We start from the raw sequence: 14,036 nt of genomic DNA, 5'->3' as shown, positions 1-14,036 counted from the left end.
TTAGGGCTCTGGACCAGGCCTCCTGGGGAGAGTGGTGTTTTTCAGGTGGGTTAGATCAAACTGGTCCCTGTGGTGTGGCACAACCTGAGTGCAGAAGACACTTCTGTGTAGCGTGAGAGAACTGGAACTGTCTATATGTGCAAGGAGGAAGCTTGTTTATATTCCATCATTGTGGAAGAAAATAAACCACTGGGAAGATCTCAAGATGTCAAGGAAGGGTCTTTTTAGGTTTTGAAAAAAGGCTTTAGCCTGTTCCCGCAGACTAAATAATTCAACAGTATGCTTCATACATAATTGGCTGCCAAAATTTCCCAACTCTGGATTTTTAGTGGACCTGCTATTGACCTGCACTGGCTAAGAAGCTGTCTGTGTGAGCCATTACTGCAGACTGCAAAGGAGTTGCTAGATTGTCCTCTGATGGCCTGGTACCCTGTCCTACCATGAAAGAACACTGCAGAAATTATCTCCTTACAAGAGATTGGGTGTGCAGGCCGATAAAGTCAACTTCTTTCTGGTCATGGACACGGACTGTTAACAATTCTGTAATGGTGCAAAAGGATTTTTATTACAATAGAATTTTAAAAAACCCTATTTCAAAACAACAAAGAAACTTCCAGAAGAACTCTCAGACAGTCTTTTACTCCTGTCTTCCTCAGGACTCAGCATAAAGAAAAACAAATAAACTTCTAGAGTTGGAATTTTGCTTAAAACTTACACGTTTGTCATGTTTGAATTGTGTGCAAATTGGTTCTTGTCATAGTTTGCTTCGCTGTTGCTGTGATAAAATACTGACCAAAAGAATGTTGGGGAGGAAAGGGATTATTTGGTTTCTACTTCTTGACACAGTCCATCATTTGGGGAAGTCAGAGGAGGAGCTCAAGCAGAAACAGACTCAGGAGCCATGGAGGAAGTCTGGTAACTGGCTCGCTCCTTAAGGCTTGCTCCGCTTTTTTCCTCAGGAAAGCCATGCCCACATGCCCAGGGGTATAGCACTGGCCAATTATAGGCTGGGCCCTTCCATATAAATCATAAGTCAAGAAGATGACAGTCTGATAGAGGCATCAGGCTAAGGTCCCCTCTTCTCAGATTATGACCAGGTTGGTGTCAAGTTCACAAACACGGTCCTTAAATATATCAGTGAAATATGCTGCTTCTTGCTGGAGTGTGTTCACTGTTCATTCTGCAGGGTTAGAGGTATCCCCTGTCACAGACTGAACACTCTTCAGGAGGTGTCACAAAAGTCCAGCACTGGGATTCTGATGGGCAGCAGGGAAAAAGGGGGTGAGCATGGATTTTCACTTCATTGGTGCAGTGTGCTTGAGGGCATCCCTGGGTGCCTGTTACAAATGGTACCGATGATTTTACTGCAGCCACTGCGAAGTGAGCAGTGTAAGCCTGGGCCAACCCTCACTAGCATTTCAGCCAGACTCAGCTTACAAAGGAGAAGTCAGAACAGCCAGGGTCTGACAGGACTGCCCTAATTAGTCCATGGCAGAGTTTACCTAAGGTAGGTGGGGCGATGGGGCCCTCCTTTAGTGCCTACAGCATGAGAAAGGATCAGGAAAGCTCTAGATCCCTTCCTCCAAACATACGTCTATTTTCTTGTGATTTCACAACCCACACCAAATATCACCACTAGCTTCGGATGGCAGCTGTGAAAACATGGCTGCATATTTCTGGTCAGATTAGTTGACTAGTTTGCCTACAACTTGTATTGTTTCAAAGGCTTCTCCTTGTAAGAGAGTTGGCATCATGGCAGTTGGTGCTTACTGTTTGGTACTGGAAACTGCCAGTTTGTAGAACCATGGATATAAAACACATAGCTTGTACAGACAAGATATTTAGGAAGCAGCTTGTGCACAGTTTATTGTACTCTGAAGTTCACTCATGTCTTCTATAAAAGCCACGTATTTTTATATATCCTCTTTCCAATCATACTTGTTGCCCAACACAAAGGATAATGCATTCAAAGGTTCTGGACACAGTCCAGAGAATTTCTGAGAAAGCTCACATTTGAATTTGTTGAGACAAAAAAAAAAAAAAAGTCTGCAAAAAATAGTGTTTTTCTGTTTGTTTGTTTGTTTGTTTTAAATGCAACCCAGTGAGTGGACATTCAGAAAATGTGGGAACAATGGTTTCTCAGTCACACAGCCTCAGCAGCAAAAGTGTTCAGCCTGGGCTCTAAAAGCCTGACTGTCTTAGTTAAGGTTACTACTGTTTTGATGAAACACCATGACCAAAAGGACTTTGGGGAAGAAAGGATTTATTTTGCTCACAGTTCATCATCAAAAGCAGTGAGGGCAGGAACTCATGCAGGGCAGGAACCTGGAGGCAGGAACTGATGTAGAGGTCATGGCAGGTGCTGCTTATTGGCTTGGTCATCAGGACCACCAGCCCAGAGGTGGTGCCACCTGCAATGGGCTGGGCCCTCCCCCATCAATCACTAATTAAGAAAATGGGGAAGGGAAGAAAGGGAGAGAGAGGAAGGGACCAGGAGGAGAGGATAAAGGGGAAGCTGCAATTAGGATGAAAAGTGAATAACTTAGTCATTAAAAACAATAGAAAGAAGAACTCTCAGACAGTGTTTTACTCCTGTCTTCATCAGGACTCAGCATAATTCTACATGTAAAGGAAAACAAACTTCTAGAGTTGGAATTTTGCTTAAAACTTACACGTTTGTCATGTTTGAATTGTGTGCAAATTGGTTCTTGTCAAAAAAGAAGATGCTTGTCAGGGGTGGTGGTGCACACCTGTGATTCCCAGCACTCAGGGAGGCAGGGGCAAGCAGATCGATGTGAGTTGATGGCCAGCCTGGTCTACAAAGCGAGTCCAGGACAGTCAAGGCTTCCCAGAGTTTCTGCCACAAAAAAAAAAAAAAAAAAGAAAAAGAAAACAAAAACAAACAAGAAACAAAAAACGAAGAAAAAGAAATTTGTAGCAGGCTAGGCATGGTGCTGCATGCAAAAAAAAAAAAAAAAAAAGACACCTGCATTTTGTAGGGGCACTTTCCTAATTGTTTCTTTTTTATTTTTTTTAATTTGATTTAATTTTATTAATTACACTTTATTCACTTTGTATCCCCCCATAAGCCCCTCCCTACTCCTCTCCTTCCTTCTGATCTTAGTCTAACCTAATTGTTTCTTAATAGAAATAAAAGGACGCTTGCTGGGATCTAATGGAAGCTTTTTTTTTTTTTTTTTTTTTTTTTTTTTTTGTGGTTTCCTCCTTTAGGATAACTCTAGCTTGTGTCAAGCTGAAAAAACCTAGCCAGCACACCGACCCTAGTAACCAAAGAGCCAAGTCCTATCTCCCAAGGTTCCAAATCCTCCCAAATAGTGCTTCCACCTGGGGACAAGTATTTAAAACACTATCTTGTCGACACTCAGATTCAAACCATGAGATTACCTCCACGAAACTATACTGGTGTTTAAAGAAAGGAGGCTGAGAAATGGGTGGCACCACCTAACTCAAGGCTGAAATGGTGCTTGAGTGTTTGGGGTAGGCACTAAATCAATACTTTAAATTTGCATCAATACATTTTATTTTCTCTTAACACCGCTCGTGCAGAACTTACACTCATCAGCATCTCTTCTTTTGTACTAATAGAGAAAATAAGAGCAGTGCTCCTTGACACCAGTCTGAAGTGGTGGGCCCTCGGAAAAATCAAGCTCTCACTGGCTAGGGGTGGGCCGAATCTTGGGCACACTAATCTACGAGGGAAGTGGAGTCTCTGTTGCTGCTGTGCTGAAGTCCCTCTTGTAAACATGCCGGAGATAACTTGAGACCTCACACCCTGAGGGACTATGAGCTTCAGCAGCCCCTGAAAAATGCCACCTGCTCATCTGAGAAGGGTTTCTACCAAAAAGAAAAACTTCTGTGTCATATGGAGCTTCCTCAGCCTCTCTGGTGCTCAGAGCACAGAGCATCAAAAAGCCAATGCCACAGCAGTGTCAGGAATAAGGAGGGAAGTTACACACAAGAAACAAACCAAAGCAAGTTGTTTCTGATTAGAATATGGATAAACTATGGTTGGTAATAAAAAGGGAATAAAAATGAAAGAGAAAAGAATAAAAGTTATGAAGACACCATTTTAGGGTCACTTTTTTTTTTTTAAGAACAGTCAAATAAGGCATTTCTGTGGGTCAAAATGTGGTCAGGCAAAAAGCTTAATTTCCAAATAGTTCAGTTTCATCATAATGCTGGGAATGAGCTTCTAGAGGGCCTGTCTCTTGTTGTCTGTGTGCCCTTGCGACCCACAAGTGCCTATACCTGTATGCACACTATCTTTCCTCCTCCAGCCACCTGTCACATGCATCAGAAAATGGCCACAATACGAAGGAAAGGCCAGCTCCTCCCAGAACAGGCTTGGAATGCACTTCACAGTCTTTTTAAACTTAGTGAAAAGAATGAAGCCCACATCTGCAAAGAAAGCCTTTCAAGGGAAAGGGAAAAATGAACCAAAATTGCTTATTCCAGAAGGTCTGGGCCAAATCCCTCTGTGGCCAGGCTTGGGACCACGACTACATTCTTGCTTTGATGTCTTCAAACACATGGATGTGCCAATGTTGAGCAAACCCATGACATATTCCCCAGAATATGAATCATTTTATCTTTCAAATACCAAGAAGGAATCACAAGAACCATCTCATCAGGGACTGAGAAGACTAGACTGAACATGGCTTGTCCGTCTTCTGCCCCTCGGCTGTGCTCATCCTGGAGAGACCAATGTAGGACATCAAGGTGAACAGCATAGGGCCACTGTAGCCTTGGCACCTTGTACCCTCAAGTGTGGCTGCTACTGTGGCAGGAATTAAGCAAAAAGCTACAGAGTAGAGAATAAGATGAGCTACTAGCGTCAGTGCGGCTTTGTGTCCTACTCTTGCTCCTCTCCGTCTCTACCTCCCCTCAAGGTACACTCAGGGAACAGACACTGAGTTCTTCAATAAGACTCCTCATCTTTATTGAAGAATACTCTGCACAAACGGACTACCATCTCCACTATTCCTACGAAGGTTTTCCAAAGAGGAGGGAATCTCAGGTGGGAGTGAGTCCTACAGAATGAGAATCCAGCAAGGGTCTCCTATGAAAACTGCCCCGTCCACCTCAATAGGTATGCCATGAATTCTATCTCTCATTTCTTCTTGTATTCTTACCAGCAGGTCAGCAGTCACTCAGCCACAAACAGCTGAAGTTTCCCATCCAAGGTGGCTGTAGTAAGCTGTAACAAAAAGTACAGCACTATGACTTAACCATTTCGCATGCATTGAGTAACCAATGGGAAAAGTAGCAACACAGTTTCTACATTATTTTTAATGTTTCAAGCCAAAGAGCAAATAAATACACTAAGTTAGTAAAGTCTTCTGCAACAGTGTGGCATGTGGAATAACTCGTTAGTTCATCATATGCTCTACTGATGCTTTATTATCTGAAATGCTTTGACTTTAGGGTAGCCTGGGTGACAAGATCTTATCTCCAAGGAGTGGGGGGTTGGAGATTAAAGGACCAATGGGACATTGTCTAGCAGAGCAACATGTACCTGCAGCAGTCTCAGGACAAGAAAGAAGAGAATCGGAGAGAATATTTAAAGAAATAATGGCAAATGATCACCAAATTGACAAAAGATATGAAAATAAACAACTGTGCTCAACAACCTGCCAAGATGAACTGAAAGAGATCCTCACTCCTCCATAATGTAGTCAATTTCTCAAAAGCCAAAACCAAGTCTGGACCACAGAGACAGCAGAAAAAAGTGGCTCACCTCCCAGAGATAGTCTCAGTGGTTGACAGACTAAAGAGATTGAAAGAAAGGTCTCTGTCAACCAACTTCCCTGTAGGCAGTGAATACACATGAGTCATGATTGAGACCTCACAGGTAAGCAAAGGACAAGGGAGTTCATTACATTGGACACCTCTGCCCTGTAAAAAATGCTGGAGGGAGGCCCACAAACAAAGTGAAAGGACTTTAAACAAGAGCTTAAAGTGACTCGAGGAGAAAGGTCTCAATAAAAAGGAAATAGATGAGTAACTATTAATTTCATTGTACTAAAACTCTGTAACATTTGAGACTATTTTTATTTCATGTGTATGGGTGTTTGCCTGCATGTGTGCCTGTGCAACATTTGTGTGCACTGCCATGGAGGCCAGCAGAGGGCGCTGGATTTCCTGGGACTGCAGATACAGATGGTTTATGTGGGTGCTGGGAAATGAGTCCAGGCCCTCTGAAAGTATAATCATAATTCATAATCACTGAGCCATTTCCCCCAGTTACTATTTTTAAGAAGCAAATACTTTACTAAAATAATTATTAATGTCAAAAATTAATATTGCAACTAAGATTTATGACTACATATTCAAACATAATTTAAGAAGCAAGTGCATTTTAAGGTTATTGTTGGCTTATATTTTCTTGAACACATCACATACATAAGAGTGAAATCTTTAATTTTAATAACTGAAAGAAGGCCAGTGAGACATCTCAGTGTTTAAAGTGTTTTCTGCCCAAGCTTGGCAACTTGAGCTCAACCTCAAGAATTCACATAAAGGTGGAAGGAGAAAACAAGCTGAAAAGGATAAGAGTAAGAGTGATGGAAAAAGCATAGTTTTGTAAGTTATTGAAATTAATCTAGCATAAATAAAATTCAAATGTTTCAACTTTAATAGGTTAAATGTAATCTCTCCATAAGGACAGTATACACAAAATAAAAAGGAAATACTTTGAACCATTTTATTACAAGAATTGATTAAAGACAACGGAAGAGCATAATGTAAGAAAGGAGAGGGGGAATTTAAAAACTATGTGGGTAAGTATATAAATAAGCTCTATATTATTATTATTATTGATAGTAATTATCTTTAATTACTTTAAATACAAGTAGTTTGAACTCAACAAAAAACCAGTAGAGATTGGAAGATGTAACACAACAAATGACCCACCTACATGCTATCTACAAGAAACTCATTTATATACAAAACCACAAATAAATTGAAATGGAAAGAGGATATTCCATGCAAATAAAAAAAACAAAAGTGAGTGGGATGACTCAGAAAAATTATTTTTAAATAAAAAGGTTATATGAAAAAGGATATTGTATATTGATTGACATTTCAATGGCAGAAGACACAAAACAAGCATTCATGTATATTACAGAGACCACCCAAATATATAAAAGAGAAATAGAGAGAAGTAAGAAAAATATTATTGACAATAACAGGGGTTTCTTCTCTCTTCTGTCTTCTCTCATCTCCACTGGGAAAAAAAATGGTAATTATACAAAGGACTTAAGCAATGTAATAATCCAACTAGATCTAGAAAACACAGAAAATGCCAAAAAAGATGATATGAGTTTTTCTAAACTACCCAGGTGTATTTCTAGAATAGACCATTTGTTAAACTGCATTTCAGTATATTGAACAAATCAGATATCATACAAAGAATCCTTTCTGTCTAAATTAAATGATGACAAAATCTAACAACTGTAAAAATTGAATTCTATTCTTTTTTGAGACAGGATCTCAAGTAGTCTCAAACTCACTATGTGGCAGAGGATGACCCTGAACTTCTGATTTTCCTTGCCTCTACGTCCCAACTGTAGGAATTACAAGCATATACAGAGTACTGAGTGATACAGCACTGGGGATGGAACCCAGGGCTCACACATGCTATTCAAGCCCTCGAAGGAAATAATGGATCAAAGGAAAAGCCTTTATGATATGACTAAAGATGAAAACATAACATGAAAAAAAATGAGCAAAGGAGTAGGTTTAGAAAATAGTTATCAATGTTTATATTTAAAAAGATCTTATATCAATAACCCAACTTTACAATCTAAAGAACTAAAAGTAACTCTCTTAGGAACAACAAATCTCATAGCTGTGAGAGGAAAGGAAATAAATAGTAAAAACAAATATAAACAATATGCAAACAAAATGGGAAGTTACTAATTTGTGGAGAGAGGGAACTTTTTTTTCAGTGACATAGCCACTGAAAGTTGATCATGATCCTATAAACAACCCCTTATCCATGATCACATAATAAATTTAGTTAAGTTTGTTGGGTCTCTCTCTCACTCAGACACACACACACACACACACACACACACACACACACACACGCTCACTCTCACTGAGCATTTGAGAGGGCAATGGGAAATGAATATAATCAAAATACCACCTGAGGCACAGCTACCAGAGGTCATCAACAGCTCTTCCCTGAGCTCCAGTCAGACCCAAGTCTCTGCCTGATTCCCTGAGGAGTCCTGCATCAGAAACACCACCATCAAGGACAGCCAGATGGCTAAAAGCCAGTGTAAGAACATAATCCACCAGGGCCCAGCTATCCTTCTACAACAAGCCCTGGTTATCCCAACATAGCTGAAGCACAGAAGATGACCTTAAATCCAACTTTATGAGATTATAGAGGCTTTTAAAGAGGAAATTAATAAACCCCTTAAAGAAATACAGGAAAATACAATCAAACAGATAGAGGCCTTTAAAGTGGAAATAAATAAATACCTTAAATAAACACAGGAAAACACAATTAAACAGGTGATGAAAATGAATAAACAGTTCAAGACCTGAAAATGGAAGTAGACACAATAAGGAAAATACAAATTGAGGAAATCCTGGAGATGGAAAACCTAGGGAAGAGGACAGGAACAACAGATGCAAGCATTACCAATAGAATTGAAGAGATGGAAGACAGAATCTCAGGCACACAAGATACAAAGATAGACATTACCTCAGAGTAAAGGGTTTGAAAAAGGTTTTCCAAGCAAATGTACCCAAGGAGCAATCTGAAGTAGCCATTCTAATATCTAATAAGACTTTCAACCAAAATTAATCAAAAAAGATTGGGAAGGACATTTCATAGTTATCAAAGGAAAAAACTACCAAAATGACATCTCAATTCTGATCATATGCTCCAAATGCAAGGGCACCCACATTTGTTAAAGGAACAATAATAAAGCTTAAGCCACACATTGATCCCTTACAAATCAATAGTGGGAGACCTCAATACCCCACTTTCACAAATAGACAGGTCATCGAGACAGAAACTAGACAGAGAAATAATAAAACTAATCGATGTGATGAATCAAATGAACCTAACAGACATCTACAGAACATTCCATCCAAACACAAAAGAATATACCTTCTTCTTAGCACATCACAGAAGCTTCTCCAAAACTGACCATATACTTGGTCACAAAGCAAGCCTCAACAGAAACAAGAAAACTGAAATAACACCTTGCATTCTATGAGACCACCATGGATTAAAGATGGACTTCAACAACAACAGAAACAACAGAAAGCCTACAAACTCATGGAAACAGAACAACTTCCTACTCAATGACCACTGGGTCAGGGAGAAAATAAAGAAATTAAAGATTTCCTAGAATTCAATGAAAATGAAAGCACAACATACCCAAATCTATGGGACCCAATGAAAGCAGTGCTAAGAGTCCATAGCACTAAGTGTCTTTATAATGAAACTGGGAAGATCCCACGCTAGCAACTTCACAGCTCATCTGAAAGCTCTAAAGGAAAAAGAAGCAAACACGCCCAAGATGGCAAGATATAATCAAACTCAGGGCTGAAATCAATAACTTAGAAACAAAGAGAACAATACAAAAAATCAACAAAACCAAGAGCTGGTTCTTTGAGAAAATCAACAAAATAGCAAGCCCTTAGCCAAACTAACCAAAATGCAGAGATACAGTATCCAAATAAACAAAATCAGAAATAGAAAGGGGGAGATAACAACAAACACTGAGGAAACCCAAAGATCACTTGGTCATATTTCAAAGCTTGCACTCAACAAACTGGAATATCTAAATGAAATGGACAATCTTCTTGATAGGTAATGTCAATACCTAGGACACTTGCCAATGTCAAATCTAGATCAGGTAAACAACCTAAATATACCTATAACCACTAAAGAAATAGAAGCAGTCATTACAGTCTACCAATCAAAGAAAGCCCAGGGCCAGATACTTTCTATGCAGAATTCTACCAAACTTTCAAAGAACTAATACCAATACTCCTCAAACTACTCCACAAAATAGAAACAGAAGGAACATTGTCAAATTAATTCTATGAGGCCACAGTAACCCCAATACCCAAACTACAAAAAGACCCAACAAAGAAAGAATTTCATACCCATTTCCTTTATGAACATTGAGGCAAAAATACTCAATAAAATACTCGCAAACTGAAAACAAGAACACACCAAACACATCATCCACCATGATCAAGTAAAAATCTCACTGGTTCATTAAACTCATTCATTCTGTTTTTGTTTTGTTTTAACATACACACACACACACACACACACACACACACACTGATTTACTTTTTAAAATATGATAAAGATTGCATAGAAATATATACAGTTTACAACATGACATTTTAATATATATACACTGTGAAATAAAACTACTTAACATTAAAAAAAGATAGGGGAAATCAATGAAACCAGAAGTTGATTCTTTGAAAAGATCAAGTCTGGCTAAATGAACTAAGAAAAACAAAGAATATCAAAATTTCTTAATTTGAAACTGGGTGCCATTCTCACTGATACCACAGAAATAAAGCCATTGTAAAAATTACTATGAACAATTTTATACTAACAATTTGAATATCTTACACATAAGCGCATATACAGTTACACAGACATATACATACCACACACACCACAAACACACACCTACATACATAGCACACCACACATATATAGCACACACATATACCACACACAACACACATTGTTACCCCACCCCACACAAATATACAACATACATACACACCACATATACATTTGCATAGCACATACAAATACATACATGCCATACACACACACATATATAACACATAAATATCACACACATTCAAATACACATGCATACCATTCACATACATTCACATACCACATACATATATGTATCACACACACATCACATACATATACATGCCACACAAACACATATACCACATTCACATACCACATATTACACAAACATGAACACACATACGACATGAACATTCACACACCACACACATACTGACCACACACACATTAACACCACATACATACATACATACATACCACATACATACATATATACCATAGACTCATTCACATGGCACACAGACATACCACATAGATATTCACATACCAACCCCCAAACATACTATACACATGTTAAAAAAAAAACCCTGAAGATGCCTGTAGCTAATAAGAATGAATGATGAACAAAACATCTGTCTTTCAATGAATCCTGTGTGGGAGCACACATTTGTAATTCCAACACACTGGAATCTGAGACATGAGGATCACAAGTTGAAGGCCAACATGGAATATATAGTAAAACCATATCTCTAAAACCATCTTTTTTATTAACAAAGAAAATCTAGCCCTGATGATTTCACCAGTGAATTTTTTCCATTTTTTTAGAATTTTTAATTTTTGATGTAATATAATCATATAATTTCCCCCTCTCCCTTATCTCCCTCCAATCTCTCCCACATACACACACTTCCTTGCATTATTTCAAATTCATAACCTCCCTTTTCATTAGTTGTTGGAGAACCAGTCAGCGTGCTCTTCCCCGGGAAAGACTGTTTCTCCCACTCTCTGAATTCCTTAGTGGCCTGTAGCTCTTCGCGCAGGATTGAGTTTCTTGAGCTTTCCCCTGTCCACTGTGGCATGCCTACTGTTCCTGTTATGTTTAAGCTCGTGTTATGCTCATGGTTAAGCAGCCATATTGATGAGATTTCACGGGTGCAACTTCTGACAGTCCTAGCAAACAGTCTCACAGAAAACTCCCAGATCCTCTGGGTCTTAGCAATTGTTTTCAGGTCTTCTGAAATGAGCTCTGAACTTGAGGTATGGGAGTTTTGTAGATCTATCTGTTGGGAGGGGGCTCCACAGCTCTGAGTTTTGATTGGTTGTGGTTTTCTGTAATGGTCTCTGTGCAAACAGAAGTTTCCTTAATGAGGAGTGACTACACATGTCTGTTGGTATTACGGTGAATATTTAGAATATAGTTACGGATCATGGTGTGTGTACACTCTCCTCCAAGATCCATGACTTCACTCCCCCGGTTTGCCTAGGTTTCCAGTACTAGGTACAACTTCTCACCTGATGGGTCTTAAGGCCAGCTGAAGAACTTCCGGTGGCCACCAAGGTATGTGTGCCACTACTATGCCCTTTGGGCCATCTTGTCATACTGATTGTTGTGGTGGTTCATAGGCACCAAAGCCTGGTATAGCTTTTGGATCCTTTGGTTGCTTTCCTCCTTCAAAAGTGTGAATGGCACCTTCTGGTACCATGAAAGGTAGTCCTCAGGGAAGAGGCTTTCAGGTCATTTACAGCGCAGGGCCTCTGTGCTCTGTGTCTGAAGTACATGGTGTCTTTAGCAATAGGGACTTTCCTTGACTTCTGAGAGCAACCAAGGGCAACACTAGTCTATAATATTTTGAGAATCTCTTGGAAAACCCTTACCAAAAACTCAAAAAAGGGCTTCTAATGCCTAAAATTGGGCTGACAGAGCTCTTGTCAATACTCAAAGACCACCTAACAAGAATCAAAATGCATTCTATAAAATTATCAAAGAGCATGCAGAGGAAAGAGAGAGAAAGAAGGGAATCAAAGTAAAAGGAAAGCCATCAGCTCTATTATGTCTGTGGCCTCCTAATTCAAACCTGAGGAAGGTTTGGTGTCCATACCAGGAGCTGATCTGAGTCTGGGAGCCATTTCCTAAACTTCGCTCGCTGCTCATTTAGTGCTAACCATGCTCTGAAAGGTTAGGTTAGTGTTAGGTTAGTCTTCACGGTGACCATGTTGTTGTAAGTATGTTTCTTGGAACTGAAAATTAACAGTAAAGCTATCTTTGTGTCACTGCTCCAGGGGTATCTTGGGCAAACTCCCCCACTTTCTGAATCCCTTGTTTGGCTCAGCTGTGGCTATTGTTCCTTTTCCACAGCACCATTACAGGGTTAGAGGAGAGTATTATTATCCTTTTAAGTGGGAGGTCCTGGTGACATCTGGCTGAAAAGAAATAAAAGAGCCCCAGGACCAAGTCACTAGGGAGCGACACAGACGCGTAGAAACACCAACAGAGAAAATGTATACAAGTCACCACGATTGCCCTTTGCTATGCCTGTTTTTCATTTAGTGGATACGGAATAAAAAAATGGATTAAGGATGCAATTACGAAACCTCCTCCTGGAGGAGAAAGGTTTATCCACAAAAACTACTTCCGGCGGTAGGCACAAGCTCCTGTTCCCAGACCCAAGGCAATCTCACTGTAAGATAGAAAACCTAATAACCAGTGTTTGTCAGTGTTTGATGATCTGCTGGTCAGAAAGACCATATGTTTAGTCACAAAATGCCTCAAGAGGTTTAAACAGACACATACCACACATGGTGGCTTTTCTTTTGCCTAATTTTAGGTCATATTTAATTGTATGAAATGTGTTTCCTTCAAACCCTTTTATACACATATTTAACATATTTAATTATATACACCTCCCTTATTCACTCTTGCATCCTGTTCCTTCTCTTACTGTTTTCCCCCTGAAAGCACCATGAAGCTTCAAAGCAGGCAGCCAACCAACAGTCCTCCCCAGCTATGACCTATGAATCACACTGACAACCAGCACGGTGCATAATGCTAATGGTGCAGTAATTGCACGTTCATCGTGGCAATAACAAACAGCTCTCTAGCTGGACTTAAGACCCACTCAGCTGTGCTACACTTATAAAGTCTCACCAACAAGACTATCCAAATATAAGCTGAAATAAGATGATGCGCATTGTCATTCCAAACTAAATGGAGAAAAGTCCATGAGGCCTCAGCCCTACACAAAGAACTATAGATAACCAAAGAAGACTGGGGATAGAAAAGGTGGTGTTCCCTAGGGAAAACACCCAGTGCCAAATGGCCAGCCCTGAAAACATAAATACAAGTAGCATTACACAGACTAAACAGGTTATATTTAGGAATTGTTGTGTGACAAAAAAAAAAAAGAGAGAGAGA

The 14,036-nt window shown here is 39.6% G+C and overlaps 1 protein-coding gene across 6 annotated transcripts in view; it reads right to left on the bottom strand.

Moving 5' to 3' along the window:
• Positions 1 to 687: 687 nt before the first annotated feature.
• Positions 688 to 14,036, bottom strand: part of Wdr27 (WD repeat domain 27) — an 87,278-nt gene continuing 73,929 nt past the window's right edge. For 2 of the 6 annotated variants that reach the window (XM_060373305.1, XM_060373309.1), the window contains 2 exons: positions 5,154 to 5,218; positions 688 to 2,443 (listed from right to left, as the gene is read on the bottom strand). In XM_060373305.1, coding sequence (XP_060229288.1) covers positions 5,168 to 5,218 — 51 coding nt within the window. In that variant the 3' untranslated portion in view covers positions 688 to 2,443; positions 5,154 to 5,167. Of the gene's footprint in view, positions 2,444 to 2,937; positions 5,219 to 14,036 lie in introns of those variants that run through there. The other 4 variants (XM_060373304.1, XM_060373306.1, XM_060373307.1 and 1 more) reach the window with 3 other exon arrangements.

The sequence above is a fragment of the Meriones unguiculatus genome, chromosome 20, assembly GCF_030254825.1.
Source record: "Meriones unguiculatus strain TT.TT164.6M chromosome 20, Bangor_MerUng_6.1, whole genome shotgun sequence".
NCBI lineage: Eukaryota > Metazoa > Chordata > Mammalia > Rodentia > Muridae > Meriones > Meriones unguiculatus.
Note: the sequence above shows the minus strand (reverse complement) of the source record. Positions and strands in the feature narration are given on the sequence as shown.